This window comes from Neoarius graeffei, chromosome 21 (assembly GCF_027579695.1).
Source record: "Neoarius graeffei isolate fNeoGra1 chromosome 21, fNeoGra1.pri, whole genome shotgun sequence".
In the NCBI taxonomy this organism is placed as follows: domain Eukaryota; kingdom Metazoa; phylum Chordata; class Actinopteri; order Siluriformes; family Ariidae; genus Neoarius; species Neoarius graeffei.
The window spans coordinates 30,701,096-30,718,209 of NC_083589.1; the positions used below are offsets into that span (position 1 = coordinate 30,701,096).

Genomic DNA, 17,114 nt, shown 5'->3' on the forward strand with positions numbered 1-17,114 from the left:
GTTCACAGAAAGCCTTTTTTCTCAGGGAGGTGAAAATGTCACCAGCTGAACTCGTATCGCTTCCCGTTTGAAAGACGGAATAATGCGATTCATTCAATTCCACTTCAGCATGCAGAGATGAGGGCAGGGACGTCGGCTGTTTGACCCGAGAGAAATTGCACACCGGTTTGAATAATTGAGAGCATATTGATGAGATGGGTTTTATGAGCAAAAACGTGATCCGGGAGCGTAAAACATTGACTGGTGCTTGTATTGTAAAGTAAAGGTCTTCAAGCAAATTATATGCAAATGATGCTCTTTAAACTAGGCCAGTTTTACTCACCTTTTTTTGGGGGGGGTCACGTTAGGCCTAGAAAAAAAAATTGTGTTTTTCCTGTCAACCCTTCAAAAAATTTAGGGTAGGAGGGTCGGATTTTTTTTTTTAATTTTCTATAGGGGTGTTCACACGGCAACTTTTACTCCGGTGTAGCACCGGGGCTGCCCCGGTAGAGCGTTCACACGGTACAAAGTTATAGCGGTGTCGCCCCTGAAAGCTGCTTAAGCCGGTGCAAATCTAACCCTGCTCGGGAGGTGGTTTAAGAAATTTACTCCGGAGTAAATGCTAGTTTGCGGGGCAGCACCGATATAAAATGGGACGTCTGAACGCTACAGGGGTAGACTCGCTACGCGTGAGGAGAGTTGATTACATACGGGCATTGCATAATTTGCATCCTGGTATTTTGCGCTTCCAAAATGGCGAATATCAACAACAACAGAACTGCGTGTCTTCCAGTGTTGCCAGATTGGGCAGTTTTAAGTGCATTTTGGCGGATTTGAACATATTTTGGGCTGGAAAACGTCAGCAGTATCTGGCAACACTGGTGTCTTCATCCACGCTGTTTTCCCGGCGCTTGGTGATGCCATGACAACCGGGAAAAGGAAGTACATTTTCACGCATGCGCATATTTCATTTCCGCATTATTACTATCGTATAGCACGGTCGCAAAAACTGCCGTGTGAACGCAAGCGGGGCTGCACCGGTGCTAACACGCTTCTCTGTAGTAAGCAGGTTTGTGACGTGTGAACGCTCCACAAAATTTACACCGGTGTAAGATATATCGCAACAAAATACATCGGTGCAGCATCGATGCAAGTATGTGCCGTGTGAACACCCCTTATGTTGACTATGTGGCTTCACACTAGTGATAAAATACTTACCGATGGAGCAGATCGCCCAGATTTATATCCTCGGCTATTTCTATTCCATGTGGGGCCGCTGTTGATGGTTGTGTGTGACCTATGTCTTCTGATCCAGTGGATGTTTTAAGGTTGTGTGCTATATCTTGTGTTGGGTGGTGTAAATTATAAATTTGAATTAAATTGAAATTTGATTTAAAGGACGAAATTATTGAAAAATGACAAGTTAATTTTAAAAATCATGGTGCCACTGGTGGTCGCCGTGTTCTCGTTCTTGTCTCGACAAACTCCCGTAAGTGATCATGTGATCGCGAGAACACGTGGTCATGTGACCGATCAACATGGCAGCGCCCGGAACGGATTTTTTTTTTTTGTGTGTGTGTATCGTCTTAAGTAAACGAGTCCACACAGACTGCATGTCGCGTTGTTGATCATTTTCTCTATGTATTTTGTTTAGAAATTGAGTTATTTATTGAAGGAACTAGTTAAAATATGGCCAGGGTCGGCGAGGTTTTAGCAGGGTCGGTTGGGCGGACGACCGGAGAAACACAATTTTTTTTTTTTTTTTTTTTTTCTAGGCCTTACCAAAAATTTTAATCCACTCTTATTCATTATTGCATATAGACCTGTTTACGAATTTCCTGCTTTTTGTCATATTTGTCTATGTCGAATTATGCAAACCACACACTGGTGTTGTCCTTGCACTATGTGACTGCGTGATTTCCGAATATTTACACGTTTTTAAGGGACGGTTGCATGCCGATCTTTGTGCCAGTGTGAGGTGCGGTGCCTTATCACTCTTTGCCTTTATCTTTCGGCGTTTAGTGATAATCTTGTTATTCCAGCTGTATTACAGTCTCTTTCTGTCTCTCACGCACCTACATACTTACACCGTGTTTGTTGCTAATAGAGTAGGAACCATTTTCTGGGTATCTGCACATATTGAGCTGTAATGTGGAAACCCTTTGACCTTTTTTTTTTTTTAATCTTCGTCTCATGTTCCTGTGCGAGGCCACAGAGTGAGTCAAATTGCTGCACGAACAGCTGCTTATATTCCACAACACGGAGCCTTCGCAGGACTAAGATCATGGTGATTTCAAAACTTCTTCCCTCGCCGGCGTTTCATTTATGTGGGAAGGATTTGTGCTCTCATCGTTTCATGTGGAAATCACCACAGGGAGTTTTTTTTTTTTTTTACACATTTCAATTCCACTTCAAAACTTTATGGTTGATGAGAAAGTTCTTGAATAGAAGTTCTTGGTGCTAATGAGTTTACATTCATTATGTCGTCAATCTGGTGCAGACTGTCTGGACAGCTCGGAGCAACCGAGACTGAAGATGAAGGGAATTAGCTTATCTGGTCAGAAGGCCAACGAGCTGTCGCCATGGCGTCCGTCCGTCCGTCATCCACAATTCAGTTAAATCGTATCTCTTCCGTCGATTCTTCACGGATTTCTGTTCCGATTATTTTGTTTGAAAGAACTCATCACTCCGCACAACAACTTGGTCGTTGTTTTGTCAATTTTTTTGGCTAACAAGTTACTCATTCTCATCTCATCTCATTCTCATTATCTGTAGCCGCTTTATCCTGTTCTACAGGGTCGCAGGCAAGCTGGAGCCTATCTCAGCTGACTACGGGCGAAAGGCGGGGTACACCCTGGACAAGTCGCCAGGTCATCACAGGGCTGACACATAGACACAGACAACCATTCACACTCACATTCACACCTACGGTCAATTTAGAGTCACCAGTTAACCTAACCTGCATGTCTTTGGACTGTGGGGGAAACCGGAGCACCCGGAGGAAACCCACGCGGACACGGGGAGAACATGCAAACTCCACACAGAAAGGCCCTCGCCGGTCACGGGGCTCGAACCCAGGACCTTCTTGCTGTGAGGCGACAGCGCTAACCACTACACCACCGTGCCGCCTAACAAGTTACTAATCAGGCCAAATTAACGAATTTTCCAGGCCTCTCATGAGAATTGTATCTTCTCTCCAATTTCTCATCCGACTTCAGTTCTGATCGATGTTTTGGGTAGATCTTCTCTTGAGGAACAAAACTTGGTCATTTGTTTGTCGCTTTTCCTGTTGTAAACAATTTGTTTACAACTTTGTTTATTTTCAGTTAAATTGTGTCTCCTCCCTCCTTCAGTTCTCAATGGATTTCAGTTCTGATTGTTTTGTTTGAAAGAACTCGACCTTCTGCACAACACTTGGTCGTTGTATTGTCAATTTTTTGCTAATGAGCTCAACTTGATGAATTTTTGGACGACTTTTCATTAGAATTGTATCTCCTCGCGCAGTTCTCACCCGATTTCAGTTCAGATCGATGTTTTGCACAGATCTTCTCACGAGGAACAAAACTTGGTCGTTTGTTTGTTGATTTTCTTGCTGTAAACAATTTGTTTACAACTTTCTTTTGTTTTTCAGTTAAAGGGGAACAGAGGGCAATATATAGAGTAAATATAACAATAAAACACACATTAATGAACCTTATTCAAGACTTACAAAAGTTTTTTGTTCTAAGGTTGGAAAGTTATAGTGTTTTGAAAGTAGCTCGAGCAAACTATTTCCGCAGTTTGAACAGCCCGCCATGATATTAATTTTATCCAATCAGAATGCACGTTCATTTTCTCTGCGTAACACTCATGACGCATGTATGTGCCCGGTTGTGTTGGCTCATTGAGGTTGGGAATAGCACGTGTGAATCGGAAAGTAGGATGAATTGTAAGTGATCGGCTACACAATGCCACAGTGTGTTGCTTTCGGGTGTAATAACAGGACCGATGGAAAGCATGACGATCCTCCAGACGTGTCTTTTTTCCGGGATCTCTCCATATGATTCGACAGAGCTGTCGCTTTCACTCGATGCACCCGACGCCATGATTACGCGCTTCTCTCCTAGTGCAGTGGGTAGCGCTGACGTCACGGTCTTTTAAAAATGGCGACTCTTGTGCCGTTTAGCGTACCGACTATTATAATTACAATTACCAAGATATTTCGTTGTTTTCTAGTATATAAATTTGATAGAATACTTAAGAATACGTTACTTTGTCACGTCAGCAGCTGTATATATTATATTTGGTACCCCTTTAAATCGTGTCTCCTCCGTCCTTCAGTTCTCAATGGATTTCAGTTCTGATTGTTTGTTTTATTTGAACGAACTCGACCTTCTGCACAGCACTCGGTCGCTGTATTGTCAATTTTTTGCGAACAAATTAGTCATTAGGTCAACTTGATACAATTCTCGTCAGAAGAAAATGTATCTCCTGTTTCATTTATCATGCGAATTCAGTTCCGATTGATGTTTTGGGTCGATCTGCCCTCGGGGAACAAAATTTAGTCCTTTATTGATTTTCCTGTTGTAAACTATTTGTCGTGAAGGTTGCTCCTCGCTCACATTGTCACATTTCAGGTCTGTTTGATGTTTCGACCGTCATGGCTGTTTTGATGGCAGGCCAGATGAGTGACTACGTCCTTGACGTTCTGGTTTCTGTTAATGAAAATGTGTTCCTTAATTAGTTGAATTAATTCTGATTCTCAGTCTAGTCATTATCGTACAGCTCCATCCACCTCCTGTTTTTTTTTTTCCCCCCTTTACTACTCCTTCTCTCCGTTCTCCAGACTGCTAGTAAACACAGACTCGACTTTATTTTTCTTGCCTCCAGCCTCTTGCTCTCCCTTTTCCCAGAAGAGACATGAATGTTGCATGTGAGATGAAGGATCCATCATCTGTGTATATGTGAAGGTAACGACCTACTTCTCGACAAAACAGCCTTTTACCGTGCCGACATGGCAACCGTATCTGAGAAATGGTTTCCAGACACGTGGTGTTTCATTAATAAAATGCTGTGTCCTTGTTCTCTATGGCGAGATCGAGGTGTTTTGGTGCTGGCTGCCATGGCAACTATTACATTTGGGTTCATAGCGAAGCTACAAAGGTCTCTTGCAGATTTGCCTTTCATAATGCGATCTTGACAGAGAAGTGAGCCGTGTACACAGAGCTTTGCTAAAGCCAGGAGAATGGATGAGCACTTCCTGGTTCGAGAATGAGAATGGTGTGTGTGTGGTAGGCGATAAGTGCTTTTGTGAATGTATTATGACTTTTTAATGAAACACAGAGCCTGCCTCTTTATCAAATCAGCTTCAGTAAAATGTCTCCCTGAGTACATCATTGCTTGCTTATTTAAAAGCTCACGCTTAAGTTGACGTCACTCAGTCACACACGCGCACGCCAGATCTTTGAAACCAGAAGCAGTCTGGACTCTGGATAAAGCACCCTCTCTTTTATCTATTTGATTATAATGTGTATATAAATTAAATCTGTAATATAGCTTAGAGAACTGTGTATCCTCAAGCACAGAGTCGATGTTTTGACATAATTTGGTTGGTTTACGAAGAGTCAGGATGTGCTCTGGCACTCGCGGCTAATTTACGTAGCAGTGTTAAACACACTCCGGTTCAGCACAGACCCTCGGGTCAGTTCTTTTACCTGTCCGAGTTGAACACGGTTGTCGTCAGTGCACAAACGTATACAAGTGGGATTTCTGGCTTCTGGAAGACTTCCAAAGTACCACGATTGCAAATGTGTCTGACTGTAGTAATATGTAGATACCGTGCTGAAATGACCTGAGGAGTTCATTTACCTTGCTTGCAAAGAGGGCGCTTATTTGCCAGATTGAAAAAAAAAAAATTATATAAAAATTAAGCAGGCGGCACGGTGGTGTAGTGGTTAGCGCTGTCACCTCACAGCAAGAAGGTCCGGGTTCGAGCACCGTGGCCGGCGAGGGCCTTTCTGTGCGGAGTTTGCATGTTCTCCCCGTGTCCGTGTGGGTTTCCTCCGGGTGCTCCGGTTTCCCCCACAGTCCAAAGACATGCAGGTTAGGTTAACTGGTGACTCTAAATTGACCGTAGGTGTGAATGTGAGTGTGAATGGTTGTCTGCGTCTATGTGTCAGCCCTGTGATGACCTGGCGACTTGTCCAGGGTGTACCCCGCCTTTCGCCCGTAGTCAGCTGGGATAGGCTCCAGCTTGCCTGCGACCCTGTAGAACAGGATAAAGCGGCTAGAGATAATGAGATGAGATGAATTAAGCATAACCACTTAACACTGCCATTGGATAAGGTATTTAAAGCTAGACTGCCTTTCAGATATTAAGTCTAGGTCATAAAAAGAATTTTCCCCGACACCCGGTTATTTTTGTTTAGTGGATCGAAACCTACCGAATTCGAATCACAAACTTCCAATTTTATTAGTTTTTAAAAATAGAACAATTAATGTATTTAGGGCCATGTGGCCTTAAATTCACTGCGATTTTAAATTTTTTTCCTGCTTCATCATAGCGCAATACAAGATACTAGTACGTCATGCATGACGTGGTGGGCTTTCCCCGTTCACGCAAGGCATTGTGGGACACAAAATGGAGGACGTGAGCGTGCGAATGAAACGTGAAAGACCGAAGGGAAAACAAGAAGAAAAGACGTTATGTTATATACAAAGGAAAGGACCAAGCTAATAAATATCGGCGCTCAGCGAGCACCTCGGTGCGATCAGCTGTTCGTTTAGCAACAGAATGATGTAACTGTCAGTGCACGCTCAAAGTAAACCTGTAGATGGCAGTAATGCAACACTGTGGATGCCAGCTGCTGTAAAAGTCAAAAGAAGACGAAAAAGAAGGTAAACCTGCGCATGCGCATACACACGGACTTCCTCTGTCTGCTTGACTGCGCAAAGTGAGCGATTTCATGCATCCCCTCAAATTAAATCACTTCCCAGCCACAGAATGGTCTGTTTTATGGACTCGAAAGAGCGTCTACTTTTAATACAGCTTGGGTACACCGAAGGATTATTTCTCTGGCTAAATATAAATAGCTTCAATAAGAACGATACCTTTTTTGATCATTGCAAAATAAGGTAACGAATAAAACGAGGCATTATGTTAAACTGCCATTGTAGCGAAAGGCTGTTATTGCGGTAGCACTGGTAATATCTAGCCTGCGCTTTTGAATGGGTTGCTGAGGGTCTTTTTGAGGGCGTCATCAAGGTGGAACATAGGGCTGTGCGATATGGGAAAAAATGAATATCCCGATACATTTTCTCCATTTCACGATATACGATATATATCTCGATATATTTAAATCTCCTCTAAAGGACCCCATGAAATCTAACTTTTACTCTTTACTGTTTTCACTCCAATCCCTGCAGATTAAATAACATTCTTGGTTAACTTTTACAGGTGGTTTTCAACAATACGTTTTAAATTGTCATGTTAGTGATTAATCACAGTTGAATTGAAATAAGACTGTTTTTATTCAACAAAGATGTGGCACAAACTGCAAAAACAATCTTAAAAATTGCAACAAAGGGGCAAAACAATACAGAGCTGCTCAGAGCTCAAACCAATAAAGTGCAGCTCAACACTGAGAGAGACATTTAGCCTAAATAAGAAAAGTGCTCTTTCATTAAATTATTTAAAAAAATAGATCTCCAAGCTATTAACCTGACTACTGAGAACCACTGGAACATTCACAACAGAGAGAGAGAGAGATTGAGGGAGAGAAGAGAGAGATCTGCAAAACATCATTTTTCTCTTTGCACACTTTTGAACTGAGTGTTTTCTGGCTCCGCCTCTCAGATGTGTAGAATTCCGGTATTGCCTTCTCTGTAAAATGTCTGCGACCAGGCAACTCATGTTTGGGATCGAGTGTGTTTAGTAATTTTTGGAAGCCTGGTTTTTCCACTATACTAATTGGGATCATGTCTTCGGCAATGAAGTGAGTGATTGCATCCGTTATAGCTCTCCATCTCTGACTCGTTTTCTCATATGGGGGGGCTTTGGAGAACGAGGCCGCTAGGGTCATTTGTTTAGCTTGTGGGCAAGTAGTTCGGAGTTGAAGAGACTCTTCATACTGTACCGGGTGAGTTTCAGGTGATGGAACATATTTGTAGTGCTGCTGCCTTTTGTGATGACAGGTTTTTTTTGCACACTTTACAAACTGGCATTTGCTGTTCCACGTCCTCCTCGCGATATCCAAAAAATGCCAGATGACTGACCCCTTACTCGTTCTTTTAGGAACCAATTCGTCCGCTTCCATTTTTAATTTGTCGCTGAAATTGACAGAGCTTACACGGTAGCCTATGCAACACCAGCGATTGCACGAACTGAGTCAGCGCTGTAAACCGCAACTAGAAAATCTTCCCGCCGGCAGTGTTGCCAGATACTGCTGACGTTTTCCAGCCCAAAATATGTTCAAAACGCACTTAAAACTGCCCAATCTGGCAACACAACCGAAACTAGAAAATCTTCCCGGAAGTTCCTTTCAGCACTGAGATGTCGCCTGGGATTGGTTGGCAAGTGCGTGATTTTTTTGTTTTCTTTACCCTTAGGCAGCCTCTCGCGTTACTGCCTGAGGGACAGGGAGAAAACCACCGGGAAAGGTTTTAAACAAACGCAACAAACACAAGTCGGAAGATGACCATAAAATACTCGATAGTTACGATATAATAATTTTATGTATCGCACACAGAATTTTCGGCGATATATCAAGTATATTCGATATATCGCACAGCCCTAGTGGAACACCATGGAGTCCATCACCATAGAGACCGCACATCTGCAGTGCGAAGGTATTGAGTAAAGGTCTGCTCAAATAAACAGAAGGTTGTGAGCTCATTCCTTGAATGCCAGAGTGTCACTTTGAAACAACCATGCCAAAAGACCTGACTTGAGCATTCTTGCTGCTTTCTGGTTATTTTCTAATCTTGGAAGCCAGACCTTCGTTAGAGTCTTTCGCCAATCTCACCAGTTATTTTGCCAGTGAGTATGGCAAGAACCGCCTACGTTGACAAATTGGGTAATATGACTGACATGGCAGATGACTAACCAGAGACCTTTTCCTGTAGCCCAGTCATAAACATGTAGGACTTTCATATACTCACTCACTACTTAATGCTTCACACAGCTCTGTAATACATTTTAACGATTGGATTTTGTTAAGGTTTTACAGTCCAGTGATGATTAGGGTGCATCAGTTCCTCTCACTTTTTCATAAAATCTGCTGCATTTTTGTTTGGGTGTTCCTTTTCATTCAAAAGTCTAATGGTGGCACCATGAGGTTCATTTTTTGCCAAAAAACGCTTATTTTATGTTTTCGCGTAAGGTTTAAATCACAATGTTGGACTCCATTTATTGATTTCTTGTGACCCAGAGATCATGTTAAGAACCTTTGCAAGGGATCGAGAAGCATTAATGTGATTCATAATACATTTGTATTGTTTAAAAGTAGTTGAACAATGATTCAATGAACAGCTAAAACTCAAACTGTGCTTGATAATATATTTAGAATATGTACTAAAAATGTGTATCTAAGATATTTGGTATACTCTATAAGGTGCCATAATGTTTCATGAAAAGTGATTTGAAATTTTGTCATAAAATAGCAGCTTTTTCCATAACTTTGAGCTTCTGGTGCCACCATTAAACTTTTGAATTTTGTCAAAATGTTTCACCCAGTGTGTTTTCTTACCAAAAGGGATATAAAAACAAAAATGCATCATGATCGGTGGAACTTTTCATTTTTAGGGGGCAACTGATGCACCCTAGTGATGATGCCGGGTTCCAACTTGCACTAAAGGTCAGAGGGTTGTGTTCAAAACCAGCGTACAGAAGTGCTGGAAGCCAATCAGATTGCAGCCTTCCAGTTCTTTGAAGGTTGTAGGCAGAATAGTGGACAAAAGGTATCAGAGGTTGTGTGTCCTGTGGGCGGAGCATCTGAGGTTGGGAGTAAATTCTGTGTTTTCTCTCCATGTCTGTCTGCAGTCGGAGCGAGCGGCTGAGGGGATCAGTCTCCCAGGCATAATGCAGTGTGGCAGTTCAGAGTTGTGTCTGGAGCTTGAGAGCGACACAACTGTCCGGGATGGAACGCGTGCTCGGCTGGGTCTGGACAGCCTGCAGCAGAAGATGCTGAAGGTGACGGAGCAGCTGCGTATTGAGCAGACTTTGAGGGACGAAAACGTGGCAGAGTACCTGAAGCTCATCGATACTGCCGACAAGCAGCAAAGCAGTCGCATCAAGCACGTGTTTGAGAAGAAGAACCAGAAGTCTGCGCAGACCATAGCACAGCTCCAACGCAAGCTCGAGCAGTACCACCGGAAGATCAAGGAGTGTGATACGGCCGCGTCGGCCAACGGCACCAAACAGACACAGATGCCTGGCAAAGATGGTAAAGAAGCATCCAGGGACAGCCTGAAGGACTGCGCCAAGGAGGCAGGGGCCAGAGCAAGTGGCCGAAACCAACAATTGGACAAGGTGAAGATGGCGGGCCCAGGCGTCTCACTCTCGCCACCGTTCTTCTTCAACAAGTCACGAGGCTTTGCCAGTCTCATCCGCAACAAATTCGGCAGCGCCGACAACATCGCACACCTGAAGAGCACGATGGAGACGGGAAGCGGGCTGACAGCCGAGGGGGCAGGGCGAGCACTGAGTGGCAGTGCCACGCTAACGAGCAAGCCGAAGTATCCGAGCGACGACGAGTGCTCAACAGGCACATCAGCATCAGCAGAGAGCAGCGGGCAGGCTGAGGGGGGGCAGGTGGAGAGTGTGAGCAGAATGAACGATGCTCTAGAGGAGGTGAGGGAGCTCCGAGAGGCACAAGGTCACCTCACCGAGGACATCGAAAGCCTGAGGAGCCAGACCAAACGTAATTACGGCTTCGTCTCACAGATGCTACAGGAAGAGCGCTACAGGTACGCAAACTATTAACGATGGTGAAAAACAGTAACTTTGAAATGCTTAAAATCTCATGTTCTACTTTTACTTGCTTAATGTAGGTCTTTTGAAACATATATTTTCCTGAACAATTAGGGTCGACGTCCCTTTGTGTGATACTTGATGTACAAAAGTCTTCGGCACGTAAAGAAACGCCGCAGATCAAAAATGGCTTAGAAAAGAATGAAATGAAATGTTTTCAACATTTAAAACGTGCTATAAACAGTGAGCAGTAAGCCAAAATAAATGAAACAAAGTCAGTATTTGGTGTGAGATGAAATTCGCTTTGCTTTTAAAAAAAAAAAATGTATAGTAGTCTGAGGTCCAGTGAGTGCAGTTTTATGCGGAAATGAGCTGTAGGTTTTACTGAGCATCTTCCAGAACCTTCACAGTTCTTCTGGACACTTTGACTGTCACACTCGCTTCTTCATTTTGCACCAAAACCCTGTAACCTTCATTACGTTTTCTTTTTTAATCTGAAAAGTGCTCTCTTGTGTAATATGCTGCTCAGGTACCGACTCGATAATGTAGAAGTCATCAAATAGAAATCCATAACAAAGTTTGTCTTAAAAAAAGGGGTGCAGAAGACTTTTGAGCAGTACTGTATATCACCCGTTTAATTAAACACAAGGGTCTGTCTTTAAATATACTCAGTCAATAAACTATCCGGTTTTGAATGGTGATGTTGGTTTTAATTTGAAATAAAATGATGAAAGAAATAATACAGATAAAACTAAATCTTTGTTGTGAATACTCTATTCAGAATTTGGCAAAAATTCTGCAAATTTGTGGACAAATAGCGGCTCGATCTGGGACATGATAAACGGTCGACTACATCGCATTCCCTTAAAAAGGTTGTAGTCCACTGAAAAGTCTACAGTTATCACTAATTAATTGTATTTTAAGTTGTAACTTTATACGCCTAAGGATTGGTGCGCTCACAGAATAATCATAACCGTAATAAAACATCATGCAAAATATTCGATCACCGTTGTAACTCCATTTTCCGCAGACCCAAAACCAATACGATCGTGTGTTTTGATCTAAACGGAAAGCCTCAGGGTCAAGGTCACGACCTCACCAAAAGTAGTAACTTAAAATCACGACGCCATATAAACATTTAGTTATAAATCTGCGATTTTTTTTATTTATTTATTTTTTTTAAATAAACGAAAGCTGAAAGTTCGGTATAGAATATGTTTCTTACAGAATATGTTACGATGGTAGCTGGTCCTGTATGAATTTCTGAGCTATAAAATGAGTTGTAGTCTTTTTTTTTTTTACCGTAGCGTGTTATCGTGCTTCCATTTGCGGTCTTTGTTACACGAGTGATCTGTTCGGACGTTATCACTGAAAGTGAGTTTTGACGGTTTTGTTTTAGTCTTGCAGTATAAGGCAATAGAATATTTCTTTTTCATCTTACTTTCATATTTCGTAGTGTTTGCGTATTTTTGGCCAATATTTTGCGACCATGGTCAATTTAGATCGAACTTTGGATAGAATCTACGGCCAGTCATTTTGCCCCGCCCCCGCCTCGCGCTCCGTCCGGTGCGGTAGTGATGTCCCGTTGCTCGCGCGCCGCAGCAGAGACCCGCGCGACCTTCAGCCGGTACAGTCGCTGTTCTTTTACCAGCGCCGTTATTCTCATCTTTCCGGTGTGTTCTTGATTTTTCCGGTGTGTCCTATTTCGCCATATCAAACACCCAAAATGTATCATATTATTCATATTTAAGTGAATAATCAATTCAGTCATCATAACTCGGCATTTTTAACCCAAGCAATCAAAAAGAGGAAATTTATTCAATATTTTCACTCCTCTGTGAAGGAGGGGCTTTAATTCTTCATGATGGAGTTATTTTATATGGAAATCAATTTTACAAAAGCATTTGGATTTTCATCAAAAATATCCACAGTGGAGGCCAGATAAAGCAAGATACTATCTTTATTCTTATTAAACATGCCAAAAGAAACATTGAGTGTTGGGTAAATGCAAAAAAAAAAAGTAAAATTAGAAAATTTATTTTTTGACCATAATGTCCCAAATGAGAGAGCAGTTTCTGAGACCGACACATAAACAAAAACAATTTTGAAAGTATTAGATGTGTGAGTAGTTAGTGATTTTTATTATGTCTTTTCTTGGATAAATCTCAAATGATGCTTTATTGGGCATATATTATACTACAGTTGTTCTACAATGCTGTTATCTTAGACACCTATGTAGTGCACAGGCCTGGAATTCAACAATATTCATTTTTATTTTATCCACATTCACTGGATATGAGCAGCCGCGTGCTCTGATTGGTGACTCTACTATGAGGATATCAGCTCATATACCGTGAGTAGAGAAAAACAAAATGCCGGAGCGTGTCGTTGAACCAACTGAGGATGAAAATAAAAACTCTATCAAGTATTTACTAAATAACTAAAAGAATATGAAAATATATATATATAATGTACGTACGTACGTATATATTATTTCCCAGCTGGGAGGTCCGCATGGTGAAATATCATGACTGAGGTCTTGAAAATACTGAGCGAGGCCCTCTGGGCCGAGGTCAGTATTCAAGGCCGAGGTCACGGTATTTCACCATACGGACCGACCTTAAAGGAACAGTCCAGCGTACTTCCATAATGAAATATGCTCTTATCTGAATTGAGACGAGCTGCTCCGTACCTATCCGAGCTTTGCGTGACCTCCCAGTCAGTCAGACGCGCTGTCACTCCTGTTAGCAATGTAGCTAGGCTCAGCATGGCCAACGGTATTTTTTGGGGCTGTAGTTAGATGCGACCAAACTCTTGCACGTTTTTCCTGTTTACATAGGTTTATATGACCAGTGATATGAAACAAAGTTCAGTTACACAAATTGAAACGTGGCGATTTTCTATGCTATGGAAAGTCCGCACTATAATGACAGGCGTACTAACACCTTCTGCGCGCTTCGGCAGCGCATTGATATCTGAGCTCCGTATCAATGCGCTGCCAAAGCGCGCAGAAGGTGTTAGTACGCCTGTCATTATAGTGCGGACTTTCCATAGCATAGAAAATCGCCACGTTTCAATTTGTGTAACTGAACTTGTTTCATATCACTGGTCATATAAACCTATGTAAACAGGAAAAACGCGCAAGAGTTTGGTCGCATCTAACTACAGCCCCAAAAAATACCGTTGGCCATGCTGAGCCTAGCTACATTGCTAACAGGAGTGACAGCGCGTCTGACTGACTGGGAGGTCGCGCAAAGCTCGGAGAGGTACGGAGCAGCTCGTCTCAATTCAGATAAGAGCATATTTCATTATGGAAGTACGGTGGACTGTTCCTTTAAGCTGGTAAATTTTTTTTTTTCGCGGTCCAAATCCTGCGCTCTGATTGGCTGGCGAGCGGGTCCGTATCCTATGGTACGGAACCCGGTTATGGACCTCTGATGATTCGCTCGTTCACAACAACAAACAACGTAGTGGTAATTTTTGTCAATATTTATTTTCACATTTCTCAGTAGAATAGCATTAATTTTACAGCATGGATGGCGATAACGACAGTGTTCACAGCGAAAGCGAGTTTTACTACCCTGAGGAAGAAGAAATAAAATAAAACATTTCAGGAGAAAGCTAAAAACCTGTAATTTGCTAATGCCGAGCAAAAACATGGCTGAATCCTGAATGACTCCTATTTGTATAAATAGGGGACTACATAGGCGGCAAAATGTAGTTTTATTTTTCCTGCCATGGAAGTGCACTTGTATACCAAGGAGGAAGCCATTTGCATTACAGCCGTGAATGAGGATTCAAAATGGCGACTCGGCTCGGTTTTCCCTTTCGGGCGCTCTCGTTTTCTGTTAGAATTTGGTAAAGAAAAAAAAAAAAATATTATTTACCAGCTTAAGATCGGTCCGTATGGTGAAATACCGTGACCTCGGCCTCGAATACTGACCTCGGCCCAGAGGGCCTCGCTCAGCACTTTCAAGACCTCAGTCACGGTATTTCACCATACGGACCTCCCAGCTGGGAAATAACGTATATATTTTTTCCCTGGCAGCACAGTGGTGTAGTGGTTAGCGCTGTCGCCTCACAGCAAGAAGGTCCAGGTTCGAGCCCCGTGGCCGGCGAGGGCCTTTCTGTGTGGAGTTTGCATGTTCTCCCCGTGTCCGCGTGGGTTTCCTCCGGGTGCTCCGGTTTCCCCCACAGTCCAAAGACATGCAGGTTAGGTTAACTGGTGACTCTAAATTGACCGTAGGTGTGAATGTGAGTGTGAATGGTTGTGTGTCTATGTGTCAGCCCTGTGATGACCTGGCGACTTGTCCAGGGTGTACCCTGCCTTTCGCCCGTAGTCAGCTGGGATAGGCTCCAGCGACCCTGTAGAACAGGATAAAGCGGCTAGAGATGATTTGATATATTTATTTTTTTTTCCCCCTAAATATCTCGTTCCACACTCCAGCCCCGTCGGTGGCAGTAATGCACCTTGAAGTTAGTTTGCCAACTGCCAAAAAACCCTAAAGAAGTAGAAAAACCCCCAAAATAAAAAAGCAACAAAATATGGAATAAAAGTATTTGGTGGTAAGAATGCCTTTTTATTTTTTTTTTTCTTCCCCCCCCCAAGAATTATCACTTTTTTCACAAATTGCTACTGTCATTTTGCCTGTTTGTTTGCATTCTAAGTCGGGCTGTCCCAAACGATTATTCTTTAAACAATCTAGCGATTATTTTTTCGATTATTCGACTAATCTAACGACTAATATTTTGATTAACCTACGGTAATAATAATTTTATTGCAATTATTTTCCAGTTAGTTATTTTAATATAACAATTTGGCCCGTCCAACGCACGTGGTGCGCGCGCGCACACACACACACACACACACACACACACACACACACACACAAAAACCTCTGAAATTTTAGCATTTCAATATTTATTAAAACATTTCTTAAACATCACACTGAGCATTATTCTTTAACAAAACACTTTCCAAACTCAAAGCAAGACCTTTTGGTGAGATTTTGGATGCGACATTTTTGAGGGCAGCTTTCACTTTCGCGGTGATGGCCAAATACTACTTCTCTCTCAAATCTATGAAGTGATGCCTGGAGGGAAGTGCATACCCTGGGTGAAATGTTTATCATGTCACGGAAGCCTTCACCTTCCACAGTGGAGACGAGTCTCATGTCCTTTACAGTCCTCTGTAAAATGCGGTCAGTAAGGTCTGCAGCCGTCTGGGGATCGCAGGGGCTTGAGGTCCTTTTCTGAAAAAAAAAAAAAAATCCCCCACACTGCTTTGTCTGCTGCTAAAAAGATTAACATGAATAATGATGATAGCAAATTTGAAACCTGATATTATAATTTCTAAACTATTGATGCGTCATGCACCTATTCAGAGATATTGGTCCTCAAATTCAATAGGATTTCTATCTCTAGGATTAAGTTAATAATCACTGCAATGTTTTTTACTTAATAAATTGCTTCAGTAGGCCGAGAGCTGCTAAAAGATGGAATTATTTAAAAACTAGAGAAACGTTTTTATCATCACTGGCAAAGGTAGCTCATAGTTAGGCTTACATCAGTGAGCAAGGAAGCTACATTCTGTGAAAATAGTTGTAAACGGTAGTTTGACTCACAGAATAAGTAAACAGAAAGAAAACATAAAACGGCTAAACCCACGTTATTAGCGTCAGCTACAGTAGCGGTACAGAATTTAGCATGATATATAAAAAATTACACATCAATAGATTGACTGTGGTGACGTTTCCAGGCTTGGGTGGAGAAGAGGCAAAGCCATCTTGACTCACTGCACCAGGGTGTTTCCTCTTCACGTGCTCGTGCGTGACTGTCGTGCGAGAGTGATGTGCCAGATGCACTTTGCAGAGTCTGCGGACGACCACACTGTTGGGGTCAAGGTTAAAGTCTTCCCAAATTTTGGATGAGCGTGTGCGAGCCTTTTTTGCCACGTGCTGCTCCACACGCTCCGTTGTACTGCTGGTAGACACAGCCATGCTGCTCAAGTACAGCGCCTTCCACGATTATTGGCACCCCTGGTTAAGATGTGTTCAAAGCCTTAAAATAAATTCAATTTTTATTGCAGAAGCATAATCTCACACTGAAAATTGCAGAAAAATGTAACCCTTAACTCAAGTGAATTTAAAAAAAATCCCTGACTAAGAAATAATTATTTTTCATAAAA

General features: G+C 42.3%; 1 protein-coding gene across 1 annotated transcript in view; it reads left to right on the forward strand.

Moving 5' to 3' along the window:
* The window catches only part of tmcc3 (transmembrane and coiled-coil domain family 3), a 69,455-nt gene that overhangs the window by 39,242 nt on the left and 13,099 nt on the right, over positions 1-17,114 (forward strand). Inside the window, exon 2 of the mRNA XM_060902959.1 lies at positions 9,998-10,923. Within this exon, the coding sequence (XP_060758942.1) occupies positions 9,998-10,923 (926 nt within the window). The remainder of the gene's footprint in view (positions 1-9,997; positions 10,924-17,114) is intronic.